General features: G+C 43.0%; 1 protein-coding gene across 5 annotated transcripts in view; it reads left to right on the forward strand.

Moving 5' to 3' along the window:
* The window catches only part of DOCK3 (dedicator of cytokinesis 3), a 610,183-nt gene that overhangs the window by 504,275 nt on the left and 91,238 nt on the right, over window positions 1-14,670 (forward strand). For all 5 annotated transcript variants that reach the window (XM_064367135.1, XM_064367139.1, XM_064367136.1 and 2 more), the window contains exons 23-25: window positions 4,477-4,647; window positions 9,357-9,549; window positions 13,019-13,146. In XM_064367135.1, the coding sequence (XP_064223205.1) occupies window positions 4,477-4,647; window positions 9,357-9,549; window positions 13,019-13,146 (492 nt within the window). The remainder of the gene's footprint in view (window positions 1-4,476; window positions 4,648-9,356; window positions 9,550-13,018; window positions 13,147-14,670) is intronic.

The following is a 14,670-nucleotide window of genomic DNA, read 5'->3' on the forward strand; positions in this document are numbered from 1 at the left end:
ACTGTACTAACCGCTGGAGATTCAGCAGGGGCCCAAACAAAAATGGCGAGGGCTTCCTAGTACTTTCATTCAAGTGGGGAGAGACATACAATATATGTAAAACAGGTAAATACATGTATTTATCCTAATTCTAATGATGCCACCAACATTGGCTTACAAAGTCAATTAAAAAAAAAAAAACTAAAAAACTTGGCTGGCCATGGCAGCTCACACCTATAATCTCAGCACTCTGCGAGGCCGAGGCAGGAAGATCACCTGAGGTCAGGAATTCACGATCATCCTGGCCAACATGGCGAAACCCCATCTCTACTGAAAATACAAAAATTAACCAGGCATGGTGGCATGCGCCTGTAATCCCAGCTACTCGGGAGGCTGAGGCACAAAAATTGCTTGAACTTGGGAGGCAGAGGTTGCAGTGAACTGAGATGGCGCCACTGCACTCCAGCTTGGGTGACAGAGCAAAACTTCATCTCAAGAAAAACAGCAACAACAACAAAACAACTTGATGAGTACTGTGAAGGAAATAAACAAGATCATGGAACAGACTGGCTGGAAAGGAGGGTTTACTTCAGATCGAGGGTTTGGGAAAGCTCTAAGGAGGTGATCTCTGAGCTGAGGTCAGTATTAAGAGTTGGAGAATGAGCACTTCAGGGTGAGGAAACAGAATGTTTAAAAGCCTAAATGGGAAAGAGCTTGGGTTTTGTTTTGTTTTGTTTTTTGTGACAGAGTCTCACTTACTCTGCCGCCCGGGCTGGAGTGCAATGGCCCGATATCTGCTCAGTGCAACCTCTGCCTCCTGGGTTCAAGTGAAATTGTCCTGCCTCAGCCTCCTGAGTAGCTGGTATTACAGGCATGTACCACTATGCAGCTAATTTTTGTATTTTTTTTTTGGAGATGGGTTTTCACCATTTTGGCCAGGCTGGTCTCGAACCCCTGACCTCAGGTGATCTGCTTGCTTTGGCCTCCCAAAGTGCTAGGATTACAGGCATGAGCCGCTAGGCGTGGCCAAGAGCTTGAGTTTTTGTTTTTTGTTTGTTTGTTTGTTTTTTGAGATGGAGTATCACTCTTGTTGCCCAGGCTGGAGTGCAGAGGCATGATCTCTGCTCACTGCCGCCCCTGCTTCCTGGGTTCAAGTGATTCTCCTGTCTCAGCCTCCCAAGTAGCTGGGATTACAGGTGTGTGCCACCGTACCTGGCTAATTTTTTGTGTTTTTAATGGAGACAGGGTTTCACCATGTTGGCCAGGCTAGTCTCAAACCCCTGACCTCAGGTGATCCACCCACCTCCACCTCCCAAAGTGCTAGGTTTACAAGCGTGAGCCACCACGCTAGCCCCAAGAGCTTGGGTTTTTAAGGAACCAAAAGGCAACTGATAGGACTAAAGCGGGAGCTTTCAAATGCTAGATTGGATATAGAAGAAGATAATAAGGGAGAACTGAGCCTATTTCCAAAGGGTCTTGCTAAATCAGCTGAACTGATGACAGGGCCATTTATGGAGGTACAGAATTCTGGGAGAGATAAGGTTTGGGTGGGGAGAAGGAAGAATTCCCTTTGGGGGAGCATTTTTCTGAGGTGTTTTCATATGTATTCTCACCATTTCAAACTTATTCTCTAATACATCCAACACTAAGGTTTTATCAGGCCATTTCCCCTTCTTCATCAGAATGCAGTTTACAAGTCTCCTTCACCCAAATAGTAAGTTTCCATCTAATCCTGTTTTCCCCCTTCTTCATAGGATACATGCTTCTGGCATGATACTTCTTCTTCCAATATCAAAAACTATGGACCAGGAAACTTCTTTAATACCTTTGATTCACTACATTTTGCCACTCATAATCTTATCTCTTCCTTTCACCTTCAGAATTATAAACTTAAAAAAAGTTCTATTAAAGAAGGTGAAAATAAAATTCATTATTTCTTTCTTGGTTATATTGTTTGTTCACAATGTGAGAGGCATGTAGGGGGCATCATTATGGGTTTTAGGGTGGCTCGGCACAAGGCATTCCAGAACAACAGCACACCTTGCAATGCTGAGCTGTATCAGTTCCTTAGCAAGTAGCCACAAGGAGGAAAGAGAGGGCACGGTGGATCTTGTTGTTGATACAAACATGGTAATAACTTTTAGGATCTCCTCTTCTTACAGATTTATTAACTTAAGCAAAAATGGACAGGGCAGCTGCTTCAGCCACAGTTAAGTGCTCCATTGTCTTTACACAGTATTAGGAGCACCTTTAAACCTTGAACAAATTCCACAGGCTCTACCCCTCATCTTCTATTCCACTCTTCAGCCCCACTCTTCTTCCCCAGTTGAATCTGTCAGAGGTGGCCAGCATCATCTGGTCCTGACCAAGATGGTGCTGATCCAAAAAATCAAGAGGAGTGGGGAAGAGGGAAGTCAGGTACTGAGGGATGACTGGAAGTGGGCTTATTTTCCATGTCCTTATCTAGGTTTTCATGGAGACTTCTCTGACACCAGCCCTGTGCTCCTCTGCTAGTTGTCTTATATTATGTGGCCATTTAATAGAGGAACCAAGCTCTCATGCCCAAAAGATGCAAGTCAGTTGGCTGGCTGGTTCTGCCTCCCTGAAACTGGTGGATGCTTCATGCCACTCATTACATCTCTTGTGGTAGCTGTTTCAAAATTAAAAAACAAACAAAAAATACCTTTTTAAAATTATAGTAGTAGTATGGAGCACATAATTAGATTTGCCTAACTCTCAGGTATCCTAAGATTTCACTTTTCAACAAAAAATCTAGTTTATTTTTCTGTGTTTATTTCCAGTGCTCCACGTAATTGCTGATCCTTCCTGCATCTTCCTGGGCTTAGGCATATGACAATAAGATGCTCAACAAGTTCATGTTCTAATTCTGTGCATAATCCATTTTTCATGAATCTTTCCAGGTCTTAGCATACTTTTCATTTTCTGTGTGACTTGACTGAGGAAGCCATCCTGGCTTTTTTAGGTTGCTCCAAGGAGATCTATTCTGTCCTTTACCTATAAGGATTCTAATCCCTACCTGTAAGGATTCCAGGGTTTCAGTCCTGACCCTGTCCCTCTTTTGTCCTCTGCTGAGCCCAGCAAGCCATCTTAATCATACAAAACCAAAATACCTAAAGGGGAAGGTCAGACCTGCTACCCGGCCATTTAGTTTGGGAAATGCAAATGTTTATTTTCTTTGTTCTGATAGAAAATACCTCCTACTTTAGTGACTTCAAACTGGCATAACCTAATAACTGAAGCTGGCTCAGAAGTGTATACTTTCTGCTTCATGGGCCTGAAGACACTTGCAGGCTGGACTCTGCCCCTGCTCTAGGATGTCACCACAGTATAGACATATTAGAGCAGGACAGAGTCCAGCCTGCAAGTGTCTGGGTTTAGAAATTAACAGATCTTTCAAGTTCTTTATAGACTAGGCATTAAAAAGCTACTAGAACAGAGGGTGTAGCATTTATGGAAATGAGGCTGCACAGTAATTTCTTCTACAGAATCTTCTGGTATAAGCCCTGGAAGATACATTATTCTAAACTGGCATTCCCCAGTGTCACCTGAATTTTGTATGTGCCCCAAAATATTAAATTCTTCTGCTTTTCCAAACCTTCTAACAGATGGATAGATCATGAAAGGTAGTTTGGGAATTGTTTTCTGTTTTATATTTCAAGTACCTAACTTCTGTTTGTTTCATCCTTGCATGAGTTTCTCTCCATTATCTCTCTGCCTTTTCAGTGTGTGGGAAATTTGTGGCATTTCTTTGATTAGAAAACATAGTCTTGGGTCTTGAATTTGTTCTCTTAAAAGAGAATTACTCTGTAAGCATGGGCCAAGCAGCAGGAACTCCTCAGAATCAGATTCTGCTCCCAGACTTTTGCAGAAGCTTCATCTTGTACTATTTATGAACTGTCTATGGCAGATGTCTTGGTGAGAAGAGGGTAGATAGTGGGTATATCAGGCCTGTCAGCTGCTGTGCAGCCTGGGACAAGTTTTCTTCAGATTTCTGTGATCCCTGGTGAAAAAGGAGGAACTGTGTCAAGCCCCAGCTATATCTTAAAGATGCAGGAGACTCCTAAGGCTGAGGACTCCTGAGTCCTTTAGGACACTTACTTCTTACAATAAACCTGAATGTCTTTTGATCCTTTTATTTCCAAGCCTGAAAAAAAATACAGATAAACATTTTTTTAAAATTCTGAATGTTCTTGAATTCAACTATTTCTAAAACAGTCTGTGGCTCCTTAATTCCAGAATCTCAGAATAACAGTTGTGAAATTATTTGATGATTCTTTCAATAAGAAGATAGCTGCTACTTAGTGACAGTTTGGATATTTGGGGAAAAGTTTTAAAAAATAAAGTGCCTATCTCTGTAGTTAGAATTGCCCATCACCTGATTTTATTGTAGAAACTACTTTGCCCTTTGTGTTCTGTTATGTGAGTTCCTAGGCATCTTCAACACCTGTCCATCACTTTTTCTCGTGCACTTTCCAGGCCTTGGAGTACCTTTTCAAGTTCATTGTACAGTCACGAATCCTGTACTCACGAGCTACTTGTGGAATGGAAGAGGAACAATTCAGATCCAGTATCCAAGAACTTTTCCAGTCCATCCGGTTTGTGCTAAGTCTGGACAGCAGAAACTCAGAAACACTCCTTTTTACTCAGGTTTGTATGCTTCAGGGAAGCTTTGCTCCTGGGTTCCTCTTTTTTAACAGTAATTTCTTTGTCCTCTGGTTTTCAGCGTTGAAGAAGCCTTGCCAGGATCATGTGTATTGGGTAAGGGGTGATTTACAAGGAAATACCTGATACAACAAAATGCTACTTTTACTGCAAAGCTGGCTGTGCCACAGCTGCCAGATGTAAAACAGCTCAGTGGCTTTATGTTGGAGAAGCAGCACCAATTTGTTCTTGTGAACAGCCTTTAAACCAAATTTATATAGCTACCACTACTCAGTTTTTTATGAACATCTTATTCACAGGAGATATTCAGAATGTATAGGGAATTTTATTTCCTGATTAATCATTGTGTTAAAGAAAATCGGCCAGGTGCAGTGGCTCACTCCTGTAATCCTAGCATTTTGGGAGGCCAAGGCAGGCAGATTGCTTGAGCTCAGGAGTTCAAGACCAGAACGGGCAACATGGTGAAACCCCATCTCTACTAAAAATACAAAAAATTAGCTGGGCATGTAGCGTGCACCTGTAGTCCCAGCTACTAGGGAGGATGAGGCAGGAGAATTTCCTGAACCCAGGAGGTGGAGGTTACTGTGAGCCAAAATCGCACCACTGAACTCCAGCCTGGGCAACAGAGCAAGACTCCATCTCAAACAACAACAAAAAAGAATGTTTAGATTAGTATTTGTCCATTCCAGAAGTTGAGTGAAATAATTTGAAAAACAGTAAGAATAACTAGGAAGCTTTGGCTAAGAATTAAGATTAGATTAGGATCAGAGGTCTGGTAAGATGGCAGAATAGGAACAGCTCCAGTCAGCAGCTCCCAGCGAGATCAACACAGAAGGTGGGTGATTTCTGCATTTCCAACTAAGGTACCCAGCTCATCTCATTGGGACTGGCTAGACAGTGGGTGCAGCCCATGGAGGATGAGCCGAAGCAGGGTGGGGTGTCGCCTCACCTGGGAAGCACAAGAGGTTGGGGATCTCCCTCCCCAAGCCAAGGGAAGCCATGAGGGAGGGATTGTGCCATGAGGAACAGTGCATTCAGGCCCAGATACTATGCTTTTCCCACAGTCTTTGCAACCCACAGACCAGGAGATTCCCTCAGGTGCCTATGCTACCAGGGCCCTGGGTTTCAAGCACAAAACAGGGCAACCATTTGGGCAAACACCAGGCTAGCTACAGGAGTTTTTTTTCATATCCCAGTGGAGCCTGGAATGCCGGTGAGACAACCATTCACTCCCCTGGAAAGGGGGCTGAAGGCAGAGAGCCAAGTGGTCTAGCTCAGCGGATTCCACTTTCATGGAGCCCAATACAAGCTAAGATCCACTGGCTTGAAATTCTTACTGCCAGCACACCAGTCTGAAGTCGACATGGGATGCTTGAGCTTGGTGGGGGAAGGGGCATCCGCCATTACTGAGGCTTGAGTAGGCGGTTTTCCCTGCTCATGGTATAAACAAAGCCACGAAGAGGTTAGGACTGCAGGGCTGCAAAGCCACTGTAACCAGACTGCCTCTCTAGATTCCTCCTCTCCAAGCAGGCCATCTCTGAAAGAAAGGCAGCAGCCCCAGTCAAGGGCTTATATAAAGCTAAAACTCCCATCACCCTGGGAAAGAGCACCTGGAAGAAGGGATGGCTGTGGGCACAGCTTCAGCAGACTTAAATGTTCCTGCCTGCCGACTCTCCAGCAGCAGATCTCCCAGCACAGCGCTCAAGCTCTGCTAAGGGACAGACTGCCTCCTCAAGTGGGTCCCTGACCCCTATGCCTCCCGACTGAGAGACACCTCCCAGCAGGGGTCGACAGACACCTCATACAGGAGAGCTCTGGCTGGCATCTGGCAGGTGCCCCTCTGGGATGAAGCTTCCAGAGGAAGGAACAGGCAGCAGTCTTTGCTGTTCTTCAGCCTCTGCTGGTGATTCCCAAGCAAGCAGGGTCTGGAGTGGACCTCCAGCAAACCCCAGCAGAACTGCAGCAGAGGGGCCTGACTATTAGAAGGAAAACTAGCAAACAGATAGGAATAGCATCAACATCAACGAAAAGGACACCCACACAGAAACCCCATCCAAAGGTCACCAACCTTTTGCCACTAACATCAAAGACATCAAAGTCCAAAAATAGATAAACCCATGAAAATGAGGAAAAACCAGTGCAAAAAGACTGAAAATTCCAAAAACCAGAATGCCTCTTCTCCTCCAAAGGATCACAACTCTTTGCCATCAAGGGAACAAAACTGGACAGAGAATGAGTTTGATGAATTGACAGAAGTAGGCTACGGTGAGCTGTGATTGCACCACTGCACTTCAGCCTGGGCAACAGGGTGAGACTCTGTCTCAAAAACAAACAAAACTGCCTGGGCCAGCTAATCCATTACCTTTCCACCCAGCCTTACCCTAGAACAAATCAAAAATTCATTTCCCCAGTCAAAAGGGAGGCATTTTTTCTTACAAAATGAATGTCAGGATTTTTATCTAATGGATTATAGTTCTTCAACTTTTTGAAGCTAAATATTCTGCCAAAACCTGTCAGCAAAGATCAGACAGCTTCTCTCATGCCCAGTCATTCAGGCACTGCCAAGTATATTGTTAGCCCAAGTATATATTTAAACTCTGTCTTATTTAGGTTTAAAATAGTCTGCTTTTTGTTTTCCACTTGCCTCTGTGTTGCCTTTTGATACCAGTTGCCTGTAGGTTTCTCAGCCCAGAGGACAGGTGATCAATTGGGAGTACCTCAAGGCTTCCTTGATTCTATAAGGGACTCTATCAGGGAGTACCTCAAGGCTTCCAGGTGCCTCTGTAAGGAAGACTCCTTCTGTGATCTCTCCTCCTAAGTACCTTAAGCTGTTCATCTTCCTCTTCCATTCCCTTCCTACAGCCAAAATATGGAGGGATTAGAGGTAGCTAGCAAAGCAATGCAGATATGTTTTCTGGAAACTTGGTAACACAATAATGTTCTGTACTGAATGACACACTCCTACCGTATCAAGATAAATAGCTTACATCTGGCCTCAGCTAAGACCTGTGTGAAGATCAGACCTGCTTTGGTGCAAGGCTCATGTTTCCTGAGTTTCACAACTCAATATATATATTATTCAGTTAGACTTTATATCTTTGATTATGACCACTAGAAGACATCAGGGTGTGAGAGTCCTTCTGTCCTGGTGCCTAAGTACAGGAAATTTTACCACTTAAGAGAGTAAATGAGTTATTGTTTGTTATTGATTATAAAGCACCGACTTCACCACTCCTTTGTCTTTTATATCTAAGCTGCTAATGGTATGTTTTGTTCTGGTTTTAATTACTCCAAAACAATCTTTTTTATATTCCAGGGAGTTATAAATCCCTGATAGAATTCAGATGGATGGATGGATAGATAGATAGATAGAATTCATATAAGTTCTGCACTTGGGCCTGGCCTGAACAAAGACCACAGCACAAGCCTGTTTCCCATGGCATAAATTTTCACTCACTCTAAGCCAGTGTCTTTTGCCTGATGGAGTGTCAAGAAAACAGCCTTTCCTCCCCAACCTGCCATTTGGGAAGGGTGCATTCTCATCTTTTTGTCTCAAGATAGCACTTCATTCCTCTTTGTAAATCTTGAGTTAATGGCATAAGGGGAGTGAGAAGTGAAAAAAGTCCTCATGCTGCTTCCACTTAGACAAGAGAAAATAATGAAAACCAGCATGTATCAAAGGTCTATTGTGTTCCAGGAACTCTACTGGAAACTTTATGTAAAGCACCTAAATTTTCCCTTATACCAGAATCAAGAAATAAGTAATAGCATCATCCCCATTTTATAGATATGGAAACAGAGAATTAGGCAGTAACTTGCCAAAGTTTATGTGGCAGGTGAGCGTTAAAGCTTGGGTTTGAACTTGTATCTAATTCCAAAACCCATTCTCTTTCTTCTACAGTGCTCTGCGTACCATTATCAGATTGTTCTCAAGACACTACCTTATGGTCTTGCCAGAGCTTACATCCTGGAAGAAAAGCCTAACACACACACTCCCACTGCCCTTGCTTGGGCGTCTAGGTTGCTGAACTCTAAGCCCACATCGACAGTCCTCAAGAGTTTTCGGCTAACTAAATACACACATTTCCCATCCTCTTAAATTTACTCTTGAGACTACCAGACACCACTTATGAAGAAAATAATTATGAAGTCTTCAGATTTCATGGTTGCAAATGAGCATCTCTGTTTTGGGGAAATGGTACAGCTCTCAGAACTGGGTCACTGGCTGCAGGGCTGTGAGCAAATTTCAGCTGGTGCTGCTTGAAGGAACTCAGCTCTCTCCACCATACTTTCTTGAGTTTGGAACCAAAATTGGAAAGTCAAGAACTTGATCATAGAGACAAACAAAAAATATAAATCCATTTTATGAGTGAAAACAGTTGTGGATCCTAAGCCACGTTGAGCAAATTTCTCTTGATACCCCATTCTCTTGCCAGCAAATGCCAAATGCAAGTTACGAAAGTCTCAAATTCCCTGGACCCCAGTAAATTATCTTATTTTGGTTTCCTTTTGGGTTCTTCTTGCTCCATGCCTGAGTGCGCAGTCAGTGGCCAGGGAGGAGCCCACCCAAGGCAGAGATGCTACAATGCCCTTTCAACCTCTCACCACCTTGTATTATTGAGCATGAAAGATAGACGCACACCCTACCACACACCCTAATTTTGTGCTAACCACAACTTCATTTGCTTCTGCAGGCTGCACTCCTCAATTCTTTCCCAACCATCTTTGACGAGCTGCTTCAAATGTTCACCGTGCAAGAGGTAGCAGAGTTTGTGAGAGGGACACTGGGGAGTATGCCCAGCACTGTGCACATTGGGCAGTCAATGGACGTGGTCAAGCTTCAGTCCATTGCCAGGACAGTGGACAGCCGCCTGTTTTCTTTCTCAGGTAAATCAAGTTGGGATGAGAGTCAGACTCACCTTTCCTTCCTTCCAGGGGTGGTAGCCAGGTGGTAATCAGAAGATCAGTTTCCTCAACCATTATGCAAGAAACCATTGACCCTTAAGATGCAGAATTTTTGGTAAACTATAATAGAGAAGACCTACACCTACTGCCTTACAGTTTGTTCCTAGGAATCTACACATGGAGGCATGTCTCTGGGGTGGTGTCAGTCCATTCAGGCTACTGTAACAAAATGCCGTGGACTGGGTGGCATGTAAACAACAAACTTTCTCACAGTTCTGGAGGCTGGGAAGTCTAAGATCAAGGCACCAGCAGATTCAGTGTCTGGAGAGGCCCACTTCTGGTTCTTAGACAGCTATCTTCTGTGTTCTCACATGGCAGAAGGGGCAAGGCAGCTCTCTGGGGTCTCTTTTTTAAAAGGGCACTAATCCCATTGATGAGGGCCCTGCCTCCAGGCTCACAGCTTCCAAGAACAGAGGAATACCCTCAGGAAAGGAAGGAGAGGAAAAGAGAAGGGACTATCTCAAGGGGATAAAGATAAGCCAAGAAAATAAAAGAGGCCCTGAAAGGGGGCTCTGAGGACCCTATGCTTTCTTGTTTCTTTGCCATACCAGTCGATTCCTTTTCCAGTCTTTGGAGAACCAACTAAGGATTGGAGAGAGAAATAGACAGGGAGCTCTGTATTCTCTCCACGGGGTCAGAACAATCTAACTAATATATTAGCAGCCTAGTCTGCCTTTCACGAAGAACTTCTGGTTTCATTCCTGAAGCCACATCATATGTGATCAAGTTCTGCCTTGAAGGGACAACCAGATACTCAATGGCCATATATTAAGATCAATATGAGCCTGATCCTTTCAGTATAATATCAGTGTGCTAGCATAAACTTCTGAGGCATACACATAAATCTGAAACACCAGCAAAACAATTATTAGAATTTTTATAATTATAATTTTTGACGGTTAATTTTTTTAGGTTTGACTTTTAAATTATAAGAACAAAAATTTCTCAGCCCAGTGCTACACACATTTGTAATACTAAATAGATGTTCCCTTTGACTTACTTTTGCCAGTGTATAGTATTGCTAATAGTAAAGCTGCCACTAAGAAAGTAATCTTTTTTCCACCAGGAACTGTTTATGCTGGTAAATTGTTCTCTCTTCTCCAGCTCCTGCACTGAAGATTTTATTAATGGTTTGGGCACCCTGTCACTGAGGCCACTGTACACACTCAAGCTTTGTGCACTGCTTAAAGAAAATGCTTTCAAAATATGTGGGAAGTGGAGTAGCAGACTGCTTTCACTGACGTACTTTATTTCTAATATTTCTGCATGTACTTGCTGCTTCACACAAACACTTCAGAAAAATTTTCTTAATATTTATGTGGCATTGGACTATGTAATTGGATTTAAGATGACAACCACCACCAAAATTTCATTTGCATCTCACTTTCATTGAATGCCTGAGTTGCAGCATCTTCTCTGAAGCAAAACGTTCTTTACCAGTGATGTCCTTTAACCAGCACTAATATTCTGAAAGTATAAGTCTGGTCTCTTCTTCATCACGTTCTAGTAACAAACACTGGTTTCTTCTGTAAGAAGCTATTGGTTGTTACAAATACTAAGTATGTTGGTATTTTCGTCTATACAGTGCAGTATCAACGTTTTTTATCCAAGCAGCCTTTTAAATCTAGACTAGCTAGTATTCCATTCTGTTTGAACATATTCTAAGTATTTGACAAGGTAGTGCCCGAATCTCTTATATGTCATGTAATTTGTCTTTGACTGAAAAAGGTTTCCTGTCTGAATTTTAAGTGGAAATATTAACTAAGGACAGATATGAACGATCAATCCCAAATGCCATGGCTTGTTTTTGATTCTATCATGCTGGCCAGATATTATGGGACCAGCAGAGTACACAATCACTGACCATGTAGGAGTACAGGGTGCCAGAAATGCATTCACACTTGTATTTCACTTTGTCTCCTAACCACCTTTGTGAAGTACATGTATTACAGAAGAGGCCCTTAAACCTCATTCTACAGATGAGGAAAATATAGCTCATGAGAGGAGTCAACTTGCCTGAGGTCTCAGATTGAGTTAAAAAGGGAGCTTGATGTAGGACTCAGCCTTCCTGAATTTAGGATTCTAAATATAGTCACCTCTTGATGAAAGTGCTATTCCGGTAACATTGGGAAAAAAGAAAAGAAAATCATTTGAAGTGTACAGTAGGATTGGTGGTAAATGTTGGCTAATTATCAAAGTTTTATGACAAGACAAAGGTCATGCTTCAATTCTGTTCATTGCTGTGTACCACTGAGCAGCAATTTAACAAGCCTGTGGGGGAGAGGGAACAGGCCTGATGGCTGTGGCAAGGTAAATGCTCACAGGGGTGGAAGTGTCAGACTACCTACCTAGCCAGGGCATGAAGAGGGACAATCTATAATCCATTTCAAGTCTGCAAGTTCAGTCAGTGTAGTTCCTACTAAGTATACCATTTAAATGGAATTGTCACTGTAAACTGTGCTTTTAATTTGGAATCTAATCATTAGAGAGATTTCATTTGGGACCAGGTGTGATGACTTAAACCTGTAATCTTAGCATTTGGGGAGGCCAAGGAGAAAGAATTGCTTGAGCCCAGGAGTTTAAGACTAGCTGGGCAGCATAGTGAGACCTCATCTCTACAAAAAATTAAAAACGTATCTGAGTGTGGTAGCATACACCTGTGGTCCCATCTGCATGCGATGCTGAGGTAGGAGGATTGCTTTAGCAATCCTAGAAGGTTTAAGCTTCAGGGAGCCATGATTATGCCACTCTACTCTAGCCTGAGAGAGACCCTGTTACCAAAAAAAGAGACTTCATTTGGAAGCAGACTCCTAACATTCATCCTGCACGAAATGCCATGGATGCTTGGTCTTGAAAACAAAGGAAAGAAAGATGGAAGAATAATGTCATGTGATGGTTTGTATACTCCAGGCAGTGGGCTTTTAGGCCCTTGTAAGGAAAGGAGATTACCTTCACTTTTTTTTCCTTTTTTTTTTTTGAGATGGAGTCTCACTGAGTCACCAGGCTGGAGTGCAGTGGTGCAATCTCAGCTCACGGTAACCTCTGCCTCCGAGGTTCAAATGATTCTCCTGCCTTAGCCTTCCGAGCAGCTGAGACTACAGGCACGTACCACCACACCCAGCTAATTTTTGTATTTTTAGTAGACACAGGGTTTCACCATATTGGCCAGGATAGTCTCGATCTCTTGACCTTGTGATTCACCCACCTTGGCCTCCCAGAGTGCTGGGATTTCAGGTGTGAGCCACCACACCCAGCTGGAGATTACCTTCACTTTTGCTCTAGTCTCAACCCCACCTGCTTTGAGAATAACTAAGTCCCACAATGCCACTGGCTTCCCGCAGTAGCTAGTTCTCCTCTAAAGGCTTCTTCACCTTTGTGTTTTCTCTCCCAGAATCCCGCCGCATCCTGCTTCCTGTGGTTCTCCATCACATTCACCTTCACCTGAGGCAGCAGAAAGAGCTGCTGATTTGCTCAGGAATTCTCGGCAGCATCTTCTCCATCGTCAAGACCAGCTCTCTGGTAGTGGCCCCACACCAACTCCACCCTGCTCAGCTCTTCCTTAGTCTTGTGTTATTTTAGCCAGAGGCAGACCAACAAAGATGGCTTTGTACACTTTTCAGTCATAGATGCTTTCATCAGTGACAGGAAGGTGCCCAAGTGAATGGAGGCCTGAGTATTCCCAGCAGGTTTCTCAATACAACACATTCTTGCTATTTTTAAAGCTTGCACCACCATAAATCTACCCAGAAATATAGTTATCTGTAGTACCACAAAGTCCAATTCTGTGTCATGCTGTTTCCATCAAAAGGTTTTAATTCTGGATTCTTGGGAGTTTTCTGAGAATATTCAGGCATGAGCACAGGGAGGCAGACCCAGACTTGAGAGGTAGCTTGCTTATTCAGGCTCTTCTGATAGCTTGATTCCACCCATATGGCGTTCCTATACTGTGCCAGATGAGGTCAGGGTATACGAGAGGTTAATGTTGCCCATCAGAGCCCTGAGCTTCAGAGGATGGTAGAATCGTGCTTTAGGGATCAGGTTTCAACTGATACTGCTTTTACACATTTTCTTTACTCTTTATATTTTCTTTTTAAAAGAGATCAGTGGTAGGAGGGGATGAGTTGAGGTAGGGAAAGAGAGACGGAAAGACATGAATCAGGCATGGGTGAGGGTAGGAATTTATTTTAATGATGCTTATTTCATGTACTTTTGATAATAGAAGAAAGGCATATTACAGAAAATTTGGAAACTATAGGAAAGTGTAAGGAAAGAAATGTAGAACAAAAATGGATTTTTAAATCTTATACGATTTTATTAAGCTGCTAGAGAATAGAATTTCACATGCATTTAAAATGAAGGGCAGTGGCCAGGTGATAAGAATATATAAGGAGAGGCTATCCACATGGAGTGGGAGAGGACCTAAAAAAAGAATATATTTTGTTTGAGCAGGGACAGGGAGTCAATAGGATACTCTAATGTTCAGACTTAAAGTACCATCTGGTGACAGGGGTCTAACTTGGCAGAGAGTGACTGTGATGGTGATAATGGCCCTAACATTTGCTCTTGGCTCCAGGTAAGACTTGGCAGCTCTTCTTCCCACCAGGCCTCAGAGAAGCCACACCAAGCACATAAGATCTACTTGTAGCCCAAGGTCGTATTTGAGGGGGTGGGCAGCTTATTGCTAAAGGAAAGAGAGAAATTGAAGCAAAAAAAGAAAGAGGAATGGAATAGGAGTGGGAACCAGTAAAAACCTGGAGGTGATGGTTTTGTTGTGTTTGTGGGGCTAGAGTCAGTGTTATTAATTGCTTGTAACTACTCAAAGATACATCACTGGTAAGTGTTATGATCAGTTTGACAGATAGGAAAGATGACTTTGGTCCCAAGAGCTGCTCGAATTCTTCATGTGGAATGGGGCAGAGTATAATTGTATTTGATGGATGGGTAAAGGGAAGATGAAATTTAAGCTTGATGAGAGCAGAGATATTATCTCTCTTGTTCACCTCTATATATTCAGGTTCTCAAACAGTGACTGGCACATGGTAA

Source organism: Aotus nancymaae, unplaced genomic scaffold (genome assembly GCF_030222135.1).
Source record: "Aotus nancymaae isolate 86718 unplaced genomic scaffold, 86718_ANA_hifiasm-v0.15.2.pri h1tg000067l, whole genome shotgun sequence".
Lineage (NCBI taxonomy): Eukaryota > Metazoa > Chordata > Mammalia > Primates > Aotidae > Aotus > Aotus nancymaae.